Genomic DNA, 17,048 nt, shown 5'->3' with positions numbered 1-17,048 from the left:
CAGCAGGCTTTGTTGTACTAGGAAGACTAGCTTCAAAGCTGGGTGTATGGGGGTAAGAAGCCTTCTTGGCAGCTGCCCGTAGACCCTGTAGGGATAACTCATCCCAAAGCGCTATAAAATCTTTCCAGGGACCATTGCCAAGATATGGACGGCACCTTGAGGAAGAATCGCTCATGAAAAAAAAATTAGCGGAAGTCCTAACATCAGCAAATATGCAATGACTGCACATTAGCATAAAGCATGAGGCCGGCTCCAAGTGACGACTGGTATTTGGCATTGGTTTCGGGATTCTTTGTAGTGACTACTTGATCTGTATCATTTTAAGGGGTTATCTGGGGCTTAGGGCCCCCATACAGGATAGATAAGTCTGTCAAACCCACCAATTTTGGTGGGATCGACTGACCTGTCACTGCATATGGGGTGTTCCTGATTCATTGACCGATAACGGGGAGATGTCCTGCTGAATTTTAACAGTCCATCCTTCTGTTTGTTGTGCTGATAAACCGCTGCTCTAAGGGACAAGGGTGTCCGGCAGCGACTCTGTCATAGAGGGAAAAGAGGAGATGACTGAATGATGGTTCAGCTGACGGATATCTGTTGTGACGGATATCTGTTGTGTATGGCCAGCTTTACAAATAAAGCATAGTTATCAGATCAATGGGGTTCAACTCTTGCTACCCACAGCAGCTGCATAGCGAAGTGCAGGGCTGTGCCCCCCTTAGCTGCTTCCGTAGCCAATGTGACCTCTAATAGTCATAGAGCAGAGAGTGTACAAATACCGGTCACATGTAGTGTGAATATGTATAGGTTGGACACCATGATTGGGCTGAGCTTTGATTCTCATGTTGCAGGTCCCGGCTGCAAGTGGTATAAAGTTTGTAACGTTTTTGTGCAAATAGTAATGTAAAATCTGGCAACCCGGGTGCTCTGGTTTCCTCCCACACTGTACAGACCATACATACATATATATATTCATATTCAAAACTTTGCAAATCACTTAATTGGGGGATTTGTCGTCATTGCTAAAAAGAATTCCTGTTTCCCAGTCTGCCTGCTACGCTGCATTTATTTCTGGATGTACTCATTTTGAAGTACAGCTGATGGCAGTGAAGGGTCAGCTTGGCACCTATGTCTCAAGCAGATGTCTGTGGATCAATGTCTAATCACTGATCACAATGCACAGACTGGTCTCGGTGCTCTTCACTGGAACATGACCACTTGATATTTTTCTATGAGGTCGGGAGACCCGCGGCCAGTGTGTGATCGGACCAAGATCCACAAACTTCTGCACGAGCCCTACCTCTTGAGATAAACTACTGCCGTAGATAATTCTGATAAACACAAGAGAGTTTCCCAGTCTATTTCCGTGCCTTCAGCTGCTTTCATATCAGAATGTAGTCGTTTGGAGTACAGATGATGGCACGGTCCACACCTGAGGACATCGAGGAGGAGACAGGTGTGGACCCTGTCACTACCATCATCTGTACTCCAAGCGACTACATTCTGATACAAATGCAGCTGAAGGGACGCAAATAGACTGGAAGATGGAATGGGCTTGGAAGCCATTTACATGCTATTTTTTTTTTTAAGAGGAATAAAGCCAAATTCCCTAATAATGTGATTAGCAAAGTTTTGTAACATTCCATGCTGGATAAAATATTAAACAAAAAAAAAAAAAAAATTCTCTTTTTCATAAGTTATACTGCGTATCCCGGAGAACTCCTTTAATGTTACGGCGGTTTCATTGACCCTTATAAGCCCATCTTTTACCGGTCACGTGCCCAGAGCTGCAGTAGATCCAGTAGGGTCAGTGAAAGTCCAGCATGTGCTTGTGATTATGGTCATACCTGACCCCTAGGACTCCGGGAAGACTTCCATCACTGGTCATTATCACTTTGCCGTATGATGGTTATCAGGGACCTGTCCTGAGTTGCTCTGGATGACGTCTGTATTTGTGACACTGTGATCTGTCTGATACTCCAGGGTTCATGTGACTCGTAAGGGGGACTAAACATGTTGTAATGTGGTGGTCATGGTGGCACACTTTCTCCTGGCAGATAGTTTTGGCCAGCCTTGCTGTGTAGCGTCCCGTAAGTCTCCCGGACTTTGCCTGTTTGGCACCAGGATGCAGCTGTGTTCAGCCATTGTCCCTGCGCACACATACATCCTGGTGGTCCTTAGGGACCTCTGAAAGCGGCTTCTTACAGCTCCTGTGAGACCAGTGGAAACGTGACCTTCACTGGAGGATGTACCTGGTCTGACAGGTTGTTCCTCTCTGGAAAGGGCTTTTCAGATGGGTCCAATTACATGGACGCTGAGGTCATCTGTTTGCCTTCATGCTATGTTTCTGTGTGTTATTCCTGCCTTAGCAAAGCTTTTTGGAACAGTAAGGAACTTTAATTGTTAACCCTTTCACTGAAATATCTGTTCTGTAGAGTTTGTAGATCTCCCCTTTGTTACATTAGGAGTTTGGCAGATGGTTGTTGTTTTTTTAAATTTCTTTACTTTTTTTTTTTTTATATAGATGAATGATGAATTCTTACTAAATAATTGGAGTGAGCTCATTGGAGTCATTACTGAATTGGTGTTTGTTTTTACAGGGCTCCGAGTGGAACGCCTCCAATCTGGAAGATCTGCAGACCAGAGGGTAAGAGACTTCATTGTGTATGGGACTCGTTCACAACACCGTGTTTTCAGTCCGAGTGATGTCCGTGAAAACAACGAACGGCGCTCAAACAAATGTTATCCTATGGGGCAGTGCAGAGGAGCAATTTTTATATACATCTATTTTGTATGCGGATGACAAACGAGGGAAATAAAATCTCATTACTTTTTTTTCTTAATTTTGTTAAGCTCTTGTGAATTTACCCTAACGAGAAGGATTTGGATATGTGCATGGATGCACCGTAAAGGAGAGGTCCCAGCTTATCAGGATGTCTCCTATCCATTTCAAGATTTTTTTTTTTTTACCGCTAGGACCCCCGCCGTTCACATCACACACACACACACACACACACACACACACACACACACACACACACACACACACACACACAATCAGCTATGGGTCTGTCGGAGAGAACTGTCAAACAAGGCATTTCACAGCTCTGGCTTCTGGACTGGTCCCTGTAATAGGACTAGTAGTAATCAGCAATTCCTTTAATTAGGTCATTCACTTTTATTAATAATCTCAAAACATATCTTGGGTTTAAAAATTAAAATTAAGCAGTCAGGTTTTTGTTTTTTTTTTTGTAAGAGTCTTTGCCGGTTTTACCCTTGGTTTGTATCTGGTATTGAAGTTTATTTGGATGTCCTTTAAGCTGCCATGCTATGGATAGCCTGGATAAAAGGGGCGCTGTTTTTATAGGGAGTGACCATGGTGCCAGTGATTCTCTGTAATGTGACGTGGTCTTTACACAGGTCTGGGCACATACACCCAGTCATTTTTTCATAGGTAAACCAGATATAGGTTGTGTGGGCATTTTTCACGGTGTCTGAACAGCACACGGTACAACCATGCACCAAGTCATAACAGACTGATTTTTGTGCACGGTTAGCTTATGGCCCTGTTTTTATCGGTGCTGTGCCATGTGCGGGCTGTGAAACTACGACTACTTTTGTGAACCATTTGTTCTCACATAACCTTTATGCGGTTACGACTGTTTTTGAAAACCTTATGGGAAAGGTGAGCAGTGCGGTAAAACAGATGTCTAATGAAAGGAGATGTTAACCTTTAACCCTAAACCTCCTATATTATTTTACTTTAATGGTGAGATCTGCAGAAGTCTTTTCCCCGCCCTTGGTGTCTATAAAGTTTTTTTTTTTTTTTTTTTTTGTTTTGTAAGGTCACCACATTAATCCATTTTCCCTTCATCTTTCCTACAGGGTCAGATACATTTTGAACGTCACAAGGGAGATCGATAATTTTTTTCCTGGAGTCTTTGAATATCACAATATCCGAGTGTATGATGAGGAAGGCACGGACCTGCTGGCGTATTGGAATGATACATACAAATTCATCTCGAAAGCTAAGTGAGTACATGGATAAATAATTGTCCCAAATAAGGACAGACACTGCCCCAAATTAAACACGGTGACGCATGCGGCTGAATGATACATTGCGTACTCTGTAGCAGACATGTTTGACGATTTCTCCCTTCTGCGTGCCACTTCTTGGATTTCTTAGTTTCGACTTATATTTTGCACAATTAAATCTTCCAACTCCCTTTACCCATGACTCCTTCATAAGACTCCTTCTAAAACATTCCAGTGAAAATGTAAAGAATGTATAGTACTAAATTGTGGATTATTTTGCTTGGTAAATCTGACCCATTTTCTGTGTATTGAGCGAATCCTATTTGCAGGACCCTGGTTTAGCGGCTACGTCACTATTTCATGGCAGCTGGAGGGTCCTGTGACCCCGTCGTGGAATCTTCAAGTCCTTTTCTGACTAGCAGGCTCAGCGTGATATCGTGCGTGCATCATGTTGCAATGATGACATCATGCCAAGTCTACATATTGGAATAGGCCCTGGAGATGACCCCAGGCAGCAGGAGGTTCACAGCGCTTTTACGGTGGTCTTTGGACCATGAGCCTGCGTTTTTGCTCTTCTCTAGAATTGATCTTTTGTACCTCCTTGTGCTAAGAACTCTTGATTTAACGGGATTTTCCACTAGTATGATACTGATGATGTATGCTTGGGATAGTTTGTCAGTATCCTATCAGAGGCAGTCTTATTATAGGAGCTGATAAAGCAGTACCTGGCAATGGCCGCTATAGTATGCAGAGCTGTGATGTTCTTTTCAGTACACTACTTATATCCAGTCACTGCCGGAGCTGGTAACAGGTGATTGATGGGCGTTGCGGATGTCAGAACGCATCTGATCTCATCTTGATTGACCTAGCTTATGGATAGGTAATCCAACATCATAGTAGTGGGAATATCTCACATACACATGCTCACTTGTTGCGGCCAACCATGCATGTTTTTTCAATGGGCAGAAGGGAAATGCTAGATGCCCCTGGCTTCTGCTTATCTCCCGAGAACAGAAGGAGCGGACAGGTTGAGATCCAACAGAACGTCAGGACATACACATTGATACTCCATACACAGTAGACAGTCGTCCAGTTCTGCTGAAATCACACGTATAAAGGGCTTGTCCACTACTCGACAACCCTGTCTTACGCCGCATGTTTGCTCTTGGTAAAATAAAAATGCTTTGCCAACATTACACCAATGCCGTTCCTGCGATGTTGGGGCTGGCTCTCCTGTGGATCGCCTGACATTGTCACGCCCTTCCTTTGGCCAGTCACCGTTGGCTTCACTCTCCCCGTCTTTGGGCAAATCAAATATCAAGAGGAAGTCAGATCTGACGCTCACTTTTTCTTGATGTCTAAGGCTGGAGTCACATATAGCGACTTACCAGCGATCCCGACAACGATATCAATGTGTCAGGATCGCTGGTAAGTCGCTATGTGGTCGCTGGTGAGCTGTCAAACAGACAGCTTCACCAGCGATTAGCACAGCGACGCCGCGCGCGCGACATCGCTGTGTTCGTTAGCGCTGATGCCATGGATCCATGTAAAAAATATAATTAAAATAAAAAATATTGTTGTTCTCACCTTCCGGCGTCCCGCGTAGCATTCCCGCCTCTCTCCACGCTCCGTTCCCAGTAATCCTTTGCGAGAATTACCGCGATGACGTCCGTTCTCGCGGGATCGCGAAGTCTCGAGGTCATTCTTGCAAAGGCTTACTGGGACCGGAGCGTGGAGAGAGGCAGGAATGCTGCGCGGGACGCCGGAAGGTGAGAATAATATTTTTAATTTTTTTTTATTATTTTACAGCTGATCGCTGGTCTCCCGCCTGTCACACGCAGCGATGCGTGCTGGCCAGCGGGAGATCAGCGACAAAAGAAATGTCCAGAGGTTTATTGCAGCGATACCGGCAGGGGGGCCGGTCGCTGATCGCTGTCACACACAGCGATCTCGCTGGTGATATTGCTGTTGTGTCACAAAACTTGTGACTCAGCAGCGATCTCGCTAGCGAGATCGCTATGTGTGACTGGGCCTTAAAGGTGGGGAGTGCGAAGCCAGCGGTGATTGGCTGCAGTGATCGCATGACATAGCAATGTGAGGCAAGCCCCGGGAGAGACGGTGCTGACACGGCTGGAAGTGGAGTATTATAAGGGTTATTATGTCCCTGCGGTCAAAGCTGCTGATTGAGACTGAGTTGTCCAAGTAGTGGACAACCCCGTTAACCAAACTGTGTCTAATATGTATGGCCACCTTTTAGTATATTTTTGTTTTACACAAGATTAGCTTTGGAAGTAATTACTTTTCTCCTTTAGAGCATTGAATTGCAAAAGTTTAGGGGATTTTCATGTAATATCCTGATTTTTGAGTCTATTTTTCCTTTTCCGTAGAGAGATTGGTTATATTACTGAACTGACTATTATTATTTTCAAAGGGATGTTTTTGCCGGAAGCGTTTCTGTGTCATGTTGTCCTGAAATGAGAGGCCCAGCTCTCGTGTTAATGTTGATGAAACACAAGCTGATATATTATCACTGGTTTATAAACATCCAAACACGTGTCCGAGTGTTGCGTTATCATTAAGCCGCCACGCTGCCAACATCTGTGCCTCGCAGTCTGGATGTAGATCGTTATTCGGCAAATATCGCCCTCTAGTGGTGAAACAGTTCAGCTTCACAGTATTTCTATTTGTCCTGCATTTTTTTATACTTGGATACAATTACTGTCTTTACAGTCTAGGCATCGTGCAGTGTAATAATAATCTTCTATTATGCTGTTTGTCTTGCAGAAAACATGGAGCTAAATGTCTTGTGCACTGTAAAATGGGAGTCAGCCGCTCCGCTTCCACTGTGATTGCTTATGCTATGAAGGAGTACGGCTGGAACCTGGATAGAGCTTTTGACTACGTGAAGGAAAGGCGAACCGTTACCAAACCTAACCCTAGTTTTATGAAGCAACTGGAGGAATATCAGGGCATTCTGCTAGCAAGGTGAGCCTTTAATTTCATGTCAAGTGCGTATATGAGATGTAAATGCATAGAATTGTGGAACAGGAAAGATCTATATCTTTGTACCGTGTTAGCCAGTAGATAGAAGAATATTCAGAATTGAGAGTCCTCAGTGGTTGATACCTTTTAATGGCTAACTGAAAAGATGGTAACATTGCAAGTTTTCGAGACTACGCAGGTCTCTTCATCAGGCATTGACTAATACAAAATCTGAAGGAATATGCTGTCTTTTGTATAAATATGTTATCCTTCAGATGTTGTATTAGTCTAGCCATTAAAAGGTATCAACCACTAAGGACTCTCAATTCTAAATATTCTAGAATTGTGGAGAAATTGGTGACCTCACAAGGTGCCTCCTGCATTTCTACATTGTTTTATATTTGTCAAGACGTTAAGTTTAAAAAGTTGCTGACAAATGTTTGTCCATCAAGCAGAAGCCACATTACAGCATATATAACTATGGGGTAAGGTTTCAAGGTAGCGACCTCTTCAACCCCTTATTTTTCCATGTGAGCCAGCACATCTGAAGTTCACAGCGTACTTGTCTCCTTCCAGGAAAAGTTTGGTGCAGTGACAGACACAACAGGTGTTCATGGGTATTATTCATGTGATCCCTCTCTGCATGTCATACTGACTTGTCATGTCCTGGACAGAAGCTCCTGCCAATATCTACTTTTCGGGCATATTCATATCACTCGTTTATATCGATATCGAGATCCTCAGCTCTGCCAAGTGACTGCGGCAGTGTGCCAGCTCCAGAATCTGGTTACGTTTATTAATAATTAAAAAAGTGTGCAACATCTAGAGTCAAAGCCCTCGTTCTGATGTCCATCTTGTACCTGTGATGGTTCATGGGACCATTTACGTGCCCTTGGTTGATCGCGGAGGCATGTCTGATTTTGAGCCGAAGGTTGGATCAAAATTCGCAATGCAAATCTATGTGTCCATGAAGAAATCCGACCCATCTCTGATGACATAGTATGACAAAGCGGAGAATCGTACGAGGAAAAACTCTAATCAGGGCCTGGCCAAAATCGGTCCATTTTTTGTTCGTGTACATGAGAAAATCAAACGTGTGAATGAGGCCTAACTGGTATGCATTCATTTTATTCATTCATTGTAGGCCCCAAGTCATCAAGCCTAGCAATTTTCTCTCCAGTCTTGATGAAGGTGCTCGCCTCTTAAAGTATCAGGGGTGTCTGACGAGCTGCGTGCACATCACCACAAACCTTACTCCACTCACGCCCCCATCCCACCTCAGCTGCACCCAATTTGTTTTTTTTGGGTTTTTTTGCACAACTTCCAAGTTGCGCAAAATATTTGTAAGCTTTCAAAAGCAATTTTCTTCTTAATTCTGGCAAAATTGCTGTGCATGGTAACCATAGTCTTTTTGGCAATTGATCCCATTACCTATGCACCAATAATTTATCGTCTTACAGTTGTGTGTTTGCATAATTGCTGATGTAGTAACGTTGTCGTCTTTACTTTGCAGCAAACAGAGGCACAACAAGCTGTGGCGTTCTCACTCAGACAGCGACCTATCTGATCACCATGAACCCATTGGGAAAACCGGAATGGACGTGGGCAAAAAGGACATTACATCGTCGGCTGAGCAGCTCTCGGACACGCATCATTCCTTTACACTGGGACCCCAAACTGATAACTGTAACCAAACTTGCCCCCTCAGCACCTCTTTGTGCAACACAACGCAAACACGCTATGAGTTTACACCTTGTGACTATCACACTGGACAAATAGAGGATATTCTAAATCTCAACACAGTGAATGGCTGCTCAGTGCGATGCTGCTCTGAGGAGTCGTCCATCTTTCTGGACAATTGTAGAACTGACCGGCACATGGAAGACTTGTCTCCTATTTCTGAAAGCTTAACTGGTCAGTCTGAGCTACCTGACCTGACACTGGAAGACATGGAGAAGGATGCACTGAAGAATGAGGTTAACTGCCATCTCCTGCCACTAAAGGATCTAGGATCACACAGTAGTGATCTCCCTGAATCTCCTGATCAGTCCTCTTTTACCTCCCAATCTGAGGACATGAGTGGGGACAGAATTGATTTCCTAAGTGCACTGGAGAAGTTTGTAGAATTATCTCAGGAGAATCGGCCTCGGACGTGCTCTAGCACCCGAATAGATGAGCAGATCAGCAATGTTAGGAATGGTGTTCTGAAGGGTTCTTGGCCAGAAGCATCCATGTTTGAGAGTCTTACGGATAAACAGAGAGGAAATGTAGATGTTAGCACCACTCAGGCCTCAGAAGACTCGTCTACAGATGAGGAGCAGCCAAAGGTAAATGCACCCTACAAACCTACTACGTTCAGTCCTGTTATAATGCTACATTATAAGGCAAGCAGTAAAAATCAGACCAGTACTCTGCCTATGACTGTCTCCAGACTCCTCCTATAGACAAATACATTTGACCAAACATAAATGACTTCTCAGAGGGGAATAAAGGCTCCGTACACCTTAGATTAGAGGCAGTCAGAAGAGATGTCATTAATCTTCTGTGTATGGCCATATCAATTTACTGACAGACGTATTGGGTAGTTGAAATCCAGGTGTCTTGATTCTTAGAGTTGGGAAGCCCCCACGCATTTTATTTGGTTGACCAATTTCACAGAAAATGTCAGATTGAGCCAACACACATGTATAGGTTTAATATTACATTCTTTGGGAGAGTATATAATGAGGTGTGTTACTTTAATTGGAAGCATTGATGTGGATTGATCACTAGGTAACTGGTACTGGAAATCTGCTTTATGGTTTTTTGCATTTTAGAATTTCAATTTTTTGACTTTAAGAAAGTCTCTTATGTGAATTTTAGTTTATTGAAGGGGTTTTACAGAAAGACCATCAATGTTTGGTGGGACCCTACATCCCTGGCACCACAAAACTCCTGAAGAACCCATTAAATATTTATTGGCCTTATGCCTATTAATATTGCATTCTAGCTAATGGTATATGGTACTAACTGTTTGTTTTTTTTCTTAGGAGATCTCTGAACCAGGTGTTCAAGATCATCTCCCCAAATCCCACTCTGAAAATGCAATATCTGTGAAGGAAATAATCACAGAGATCGAGTCTTTCAACCAGGGAGTAGGCCAGTGCCAACAGAAAACAGACAATCTGTCTAGCCAAGTACAAGCACCAAAGAGAAATACAATCCACGATCTGTCACTTGAATCTGCTTGGGAGCCAGAAAGCAACTGCAAGGAGCAAAGTGAGGCCAGCACATCACCTCCACATGACAAGTCTAATGACCAGAAGTGCAAACAAAGTTCTCAGGAAGATTCTGAAACCTCAAGTGAAACGAATGACCACCCGGACGTTCCAAGCCAGGCTTCCAAGTGGTGTGCTGGCTCCGTCAGAAGGGCCACATTGGAGTTTGAGGAGCGTTTACGGCAAGAGCAGGAACAGCAGCAGCATACCGCAGCTTTGCCAACAAGGAAAAATTCCAAGAATGACTCTTCTTTTTGTGATTCTGTTCCAAAACATAAACTTGAAGACTCTTTGCTTGATGTTCAAGATAGTGAAAAGGATAAAAAAGTCAAAATAAAAGTTACAGGGTTAGACTCTTCAGAACCTCTCAGATATGAGCCATCTACAGAGTCACAGTCATCTCTGTTGTCTGACTATCAACATGTGCAAGTGAAGCAAGACACAAGCCACTCAGATATAGCAGTTAAAGCTAAAGGGCAAGGAAACGAGAATCATCTACTTATTACCAAACCTTTAGAGAAGGATGGTTCAGTACAGTGTCCAAAGAAAGTAGAAGATCTGGAACATAACCTTGTACTTCAATGTTATGATAGCAATGACAATAACCTCAGTCACCATGAATTCAGCGTCAGTAGTGAAGACGTAGTTCTAGAGTCGAAGGCTCCATCTTTAGAATTGCCTTTGGAAAATGTCTGTCCAAGTGCATCGGGCATGTCCTCTGCACAAATAGAAAGTCTACCTTTGAAATTGGGTTCACTGGATGTAACTTTTCTATCTGACAGTGCCCAGGAAGAGCACAATCTTGTAATTGACTTAAAGGATACAAGTGTTGTCAGTCCGAGTGTCCCTAGCTCTAATTACCAGTGTCACCCTTGCACCATCGTTTTAGAAGGTGCCACTGAAGATTGCACCAGTACTGATGAGAGTTTAGGCATCCTGTCGAACTATCCAGACAAGTATCAAGGTGCCACTTTTATGGGCCTTGGCGAATTAATGCAAAGGGAAGCAGACAGTGCCTTGTCCCAGCTGAGCCATGAAGATCTTCATTTAATCAACAAGCTTACTGAGAACATACGAGAACTGCGTGAAGTGTTGGATGTTTCCGCCTACTCTTTTGGCCTTCCTCATAGTTCAAGTAGTGACAGCATCAAAGACTGTAGTAGCAATCCTGGCGTTGTCAAACAAAGAGCTAAGGAAATCGAGGCACGGATTCGGCAAGCTGGTCTCACCACTCCGTCCCAGATGAAACGTTCAGCTTCTCTGGCCAAACTGGGCTGTTTAGAACTGTCTAAAGATGATTTGTCAGAGAGGGACTCCGTCTCATCGGAAAATAATCAGACTTACCCTGACGTGCTTCAGAGTTCTCTCAGGATCGTGCCAGGAAATTATGAATCTGATTTGGATTTAAAATCAGAAGATCCACCCGAAAAGCTTTGTATTCTGTCCGTGCAGCCCTCCTCGGGACGGGAACCCACAAAACATTTTGTAGAACAGATCAAAACTGCAGAGTGTGTCGCAAAGAGCAAGCCAGTAGATAAGCCTCTTGTGCAGTATGCCAAAGAGTTTGGTTCAACTCAGCAGGGTATAGCAAGTCCTGAGTCTGAATTGACTGTCTCCCAGGGGCACCTTCACCCACCGGTGGTACTAGACCCCTCAGTCCCAATAATAACTATCACTCCCAAGCACGAACATGGTAAAACACATCCTTTGAGAAGACTTAAAAAGACCAATGAGAAGAAGAGAACAACCAATCCACTATACAATACCATGTAATCCTGGAACTTTTTAGTGTTTTTTTTTTTTTTTCATTCTTATAAAGGGGCAGGTGTAATATGTGAGGAATGTGCACTTTATTAGTTAATTTTATATATTTTGACATATTGTTTTACTGTTCCTGATGCATGTATGGTATTGGGTTCCCGTACTTCTCCTTCCCTTTGTAAGTAATTCCTGACTGCACACATGTAAGTCATTGTACATATATAAATATAATTGTGTTTTTATTATGTTCTTTTTTTATTTTTAACTATGAAACCTCAAATATTCGCTTTACGAGATCCTTTAGTAAAAAGCAGGTAACTGTTCCTATATGGTCGTCGGACCCTGTTGTCCGCCGGATGTGTCCGTCAGTGTTGTAGGAACAAGGCGCACTTTCAAATGCTTCTTCGAATCCTTAGATCGAAGCTTTATCTGAGGGTAGATAACCGTTCAATCTTTTCCGAACTGTGAAAGTTTTAGGGTAGTCCGAGGTTTTATTACTGGTGTCGCTATATTGTAAAGTTGCCACCTCTGTGGGCTGCATGTAAAGCTTACATTAAAAGAGGTTTTTTTTCTTTTCTTTTTTTTTTTTTTTTCTTAAAGAAAAGTCCCAATCCATCTCTTCATTTTGTACCTAATGCCTTTTGGGGTCGACAGTGCCGCCGTGCATTTACAGATGCTGTCGGCAAGTAGGATCCAGAGTGCCATGTGGCTGTTGACTTTTACATATCACTACGAACCTTACTTTAAGCAAGAGGATGCCTGTTTTGTGGCTTGTTAGGACAGTAACATGTAAGGTGTTGACATACTTTTTTTTGGAGGGAGGGAATCTTTGCTGAACATCCACGTTGTCCCCACAGCCTCCTAAACGTTGCAGTATGAGGCAGCGGCTTGTACTTGTTAGACAAGAGAAACCTAGGCCCTGTCTTAGCTGAACATAGCCACTTCTCCTTTTATAAGAAGATCTTCATGAAGTAGTAAATGTTACATCTCAGAAAATCATAGCAATATAAATAGGAGAAGAATAGCACAATCTTTGTTGGAATGTGCTCTTACTCGTTGGTCTACTCTATGGGGATTGACCCTTCATTACTTGAATTTGCTGTGAACTGTCGGAGTTTATGGCCATTTTCCTTGTTTTGCCTTTCACCTCTTTCTACTGATCCACTCGTCCCTGCTGTACTTCACACATTGTAATTCTCGTGACTCTCAGTGCTGCCTATCTGTACGAAAACCACCTGTATATGTTACATAGTGTTTGCGTGTGTGTGATTTCAAAGCAAAGCTACAAAGGGTTCGGCCTTCCTGGAAACCGTGTTCTCCTTTTTTTTTTTTTTTTTTTTTTTTTTTTCCTTTTTTTTTTTTTTAAATTGTTTGTGTGAAGACCTAAAAGTATATTATATAGGTGTATTTGTGGGCATCTATATACATGCCCGCAACATCCATACAAATGCATACATATAATATATGTGTTCTATATTACACTTTTACTGACGTTTGGGGTTTTTAATAGCAAGATTTGCTGCAAACTGGAATACTCCAATATAGTAATGTTTTACCGTTGATCATTTCCGTTTTTAGCAGTTGTTTTTTTTCATTTGCTGCTATGGTCATATTGCAGAGGCAGGGTAAAGAAAAGCATTTGAAATGCATGGAGATACCACAAGTTGTCTTTGGGGCTGTATTTTTGGGTTATTGGATCTATGGGGATAAGACAATGGAATATTAGTCTGTCTGTCATACGAAAGATGTTCCGGATATACTTAACGGGGGGTTGTGCCACAATTACAACTCTATGGGACTGACAAAAATGTTTAGTAACATAGACATTGAATGGAGCATTAGTGCACATGTGCGATGGCCAATCCATTCTAGCTGAGAACCCCAGAAGCCATAATCTTGTCATTATGCAGGCTGTATTTTGAGCTTTTCTTTAATTATTGATCAGTTTTTGCAATATACTCGATTACCCTACTTTGCTTCCTTCTCGCTCAAACACCATGTTCGAAAGTTCTGTTACAACTGCCTACTTCATGCTCTTTTAGAAGCTGCTTTACCAAGGAACCCTTCTCAAACACTACTTAGAACCACTCTTCTTGTCTGAGCGTAAGGGATTGGATGAAGAGAAATGCACATAAGGGAGAATGTTTGTAAATAGCGTTTGAGTAAGGATTGTTGCTAGAGGAGCAGTTCAAAGCGGCTTCTAAAGGAGCATGAAATAGACAGTTACAAAGCAAGTTCATCATGGTGTTTGAGAGCAGGAAACATTCATAATTTTGCAAAGACTGATCAATAATAATAATAATACATTGTTACTCTTTATATGCACGATGTGTCAGAACGATCGACTATATTGAGCTGCCTTAAAGAGGCGCAGTTACCACTTCTGACATGTCAGTTTTAGCACATACTTGCTTTCCCCAGAAAATACTAATCCAAGTGCACCTTTTTTCTTGAGTCCTCCAATGTGCCGCTCCTCTGTTGTGGTCCCTGTAAATCCATAAATACGTTAACACCTTTTTGTGTTATTTTTTCCCATTAGGGACATGCCTACAGAGTTTGATACAGTCTAATCATTGCTGGTAATGTGCAGCCAGATGGCCTGTTGACTGTAGAAATGTCCAGGAGGAATAACTCTGGGAATAGCACAAGGACGTGGTATGAGGGGGGAAGCTCCAGATTTGTTTTATGTAGGATGGGAAAACATGTCTAGAAAGCAGGTGGTCTTTATACTGCAGGGCAGTGTAGACTTCCAATACCCAGCCATGAGTAATAGCCTGAAGAAGTATACAATTGCTAAATGGAAATCCTGGTTTTTAGACTTGGATGAACTGGCCCTTTAGGTTTAGTTGCCTTTTAAATGCCTTCTGTAAGCCGCCAACCAGTCTCTGAAAACAGATACCTGTTCCGTCCCTGCTCCTCCAGCCATGCTGGGAGTTTTTATCCTCAAGACCGACATGTTCCTCAAATGATCAGATTTCTATGGGCTGAGATAAACACTGGCTTTCCAGCTATTCTTGAACTATGACTCTTAGTATCTCGCTTTGAGTTAAGTTTGTCTATAGCCTGTAATCTTCCTCCCTACTTTACACATTAGCAATCTATCCCTGCGGCATAATGTGCCTGCCAAGTTGTTTGGAAATGACCAAAATCTACCCCAACTATTACGGATCTACGTTTTACCGTTGGGTTTTATTTTCACAGTCTGGTCAACATTTCCAGTTTGGTAGAGCATCCGATGCAGCGCCCCTAATACACCAGAGGAGGGGGAATGTGTTGAGACAAGGTTTGTGTTTTGTGGATGAGTAAGGGTTTTGGATCTGATTGGATGTCTTGTCTGCGTCAGTGTATCCCGGTCTGGCCTCTGCTGAGAGAGGAGCGCCCACACAGAGACTCTCCATAGCAGCTCACTCTTCGGCAAGTTTTCTTTTGTAAAATGTAAACACAATATGTTGGGGTTTTTTTTAAGGGCATTTTTGTACAAACGCTGTTCTTTTGTCTTTTACAGAAAATACTGTGGTTGAGGAAATTTATTGTTTACATTGTGAATATTAAACCAGAATAAACAAAAATACCTAAAATCGTCTGTGTTCTGCTTTCTTTCCCCTCCCTGATATGTATGCCTGTATTTGTCTGCCATTCTTTCAGCTGTGAGACACAATAAGAAAAAAAAATTTTCATCTGCCCATGAACACAGAGGTCCCCATTTTCTGACCCACCATACCGCTTCATTTACTGGTTCATTCTAAAATTTCCCTCGACTGGTCGAGCTTTGCATTTTCAATGGGGATGGAGGAATAATCTCCTGGAGGCACAACTACGGTAACATAGTATTTAAGGTTGAAGGGAGACTTTAAGTCCATCTAGTTCAACCCATAGCCTAACATGTTGATCCAGAGGAAGGCAAAAAAAAAACATGCGGCAAACAATAAGGCTGGGGTCACACTGTGTTATGGCAGTCCGTTTAACGGACTGCGTTACACCGTGGTATATCGTGGTGTAACGCAGTCCCTTAACGCTGCCATTGACCCCCATTATGTGGCGCATCGCGAAGTATGCCTTAAAGCAGCACGTGTTCACAATGTGCCATCATTCACTGACGGAGCCTCGGACACGGTCTGCAGCATCTGAGGCTCCGTCACCGCTAGCGCTGATGAATCATCAGCGCTAGCGGTATAGCATAATGCATATCTCGTTATGCTATAGCGTTAACGCAGCCCGTCAACGCTATGCGTTGAACGGGCTGTGTTGACGCTATGTGAACCCGGCCTAAGCGCCACATTGGGGAAAAAAATTCTTTCACTGAAACCACAAGGGTCGGGTGCTAAAATTCAAAATGCCCGATCGTTCTCCCCGAAATTTGTCAGGGAGCTTCCATACACATCAGATGGATGGCTACTCTCACAGATATCTATGGTTTCAGCTGGCATTTATCTCGTGTATGGGGGCATTTAATGTAGTAGTCTTCGATGTCTAGTCATATCAGCTCATGATGTATGCAATGGTGCATTGGATCTAGCTTGCTGTCCCACGAGCAAGTACGAGTAGTAGTAGTATTGTCCGCTTTTGTTTGGCTTTAATATATGCGGTACTCGATGGGGCCGATTCATCAATGATTAACGTAAAATGCTTTCGAAAAGTCATAAAAATTGGAACATTTCGCATTTTCACGTCAGATTGAAGCAGCTACGCCAAAATGGGTGAAACTCCCAAGGGACTGGGAAGTGACTACACACGACCCTCAAATTAATTAAAAGCACCAGAACAGACTGGGGTCATTTCTGGTGAGGCTAATGCCAGAGAGAAGATGTGTTGAATTCCTTAATTCTGCACCTCCTACTCCAGCTTGCCCTTCATTAAGACTGGCGTGTGCAATTCAAGTTTGTAATGAATGGACCCCTTACTATTCATTGTGACATGTTGAAGTCTGACCCATGCGCCATACTTCGGGGGTGGTATAGTGTGGCAGAAGATTGCAGCCTGCCAGATGGTGAGATCACATGGAGTGTAGCAATC

At 43.0% G+C, this 17,048-nt stretch overlaps 1 protein-coding gene across 4 annotated transcripts in view; it reads left to right on the top strand.

Moving 5' to 3' along the window:
• SSH2 (slingshot protein phosphatase 2) overlaps positions 1–15,613 on the top strand; it is a 260,325-nt gene extending 244,712 nt beyond the window's left edge. For all 4 annotated transcript variants that reach the window (XM_073565426.1, XM_073565422.1, XM_073565425.1 and 1 more), the window contains 5 exons: positions 2,601–2,647; positions 3,886–4,032; positions 6,820–7,020; positions 8,531–9,344; positions 10,047–15,613. In XM_073565426.1, the coding sequence (XP_073421527.1) occupies positions 2,601–2,647; positions 3,886–4,032; positions 6,820–7,020; positions 8,531–9,344; positions 10,047–12,047 (3,210 nt within the window). In that variant the 3' untranslated portion in view covers positions 12,048–15,613. The remainder of the gene's footprint in view (positions 1–2,600; positions 2,648–3,885; positions 4,033–6,819; positions 7,021–8,530; positions 9,345–10,046) is intronic.
• The last annotated feature ends 1,435 nt before the right edge of the window (positions 15,614–17,048 follow it).

The sequence above is a fragment of the Dendrobates tinctorius genome, unplaced genomic scaffold (genome assembly GCF_039654945.1).
Source record: "Dendrobates tinctorius isolate UK_male_01 unplaced genomic scaffold, ASM3965494v1 ptg000016l, whole genome shotgun sequence".
Lineage (NCBI taxonomy): Eukaryota > Metazoa > Chordata > Amphibia > Anura > Dendrobatidae > Dendrobates > Dendrobates tinctorius.
The sequence above is the reverse complement of the archived record's forward strand: the minus strand, read 5'-3'. Positions and strand labels throughout refer to the sequence as shown.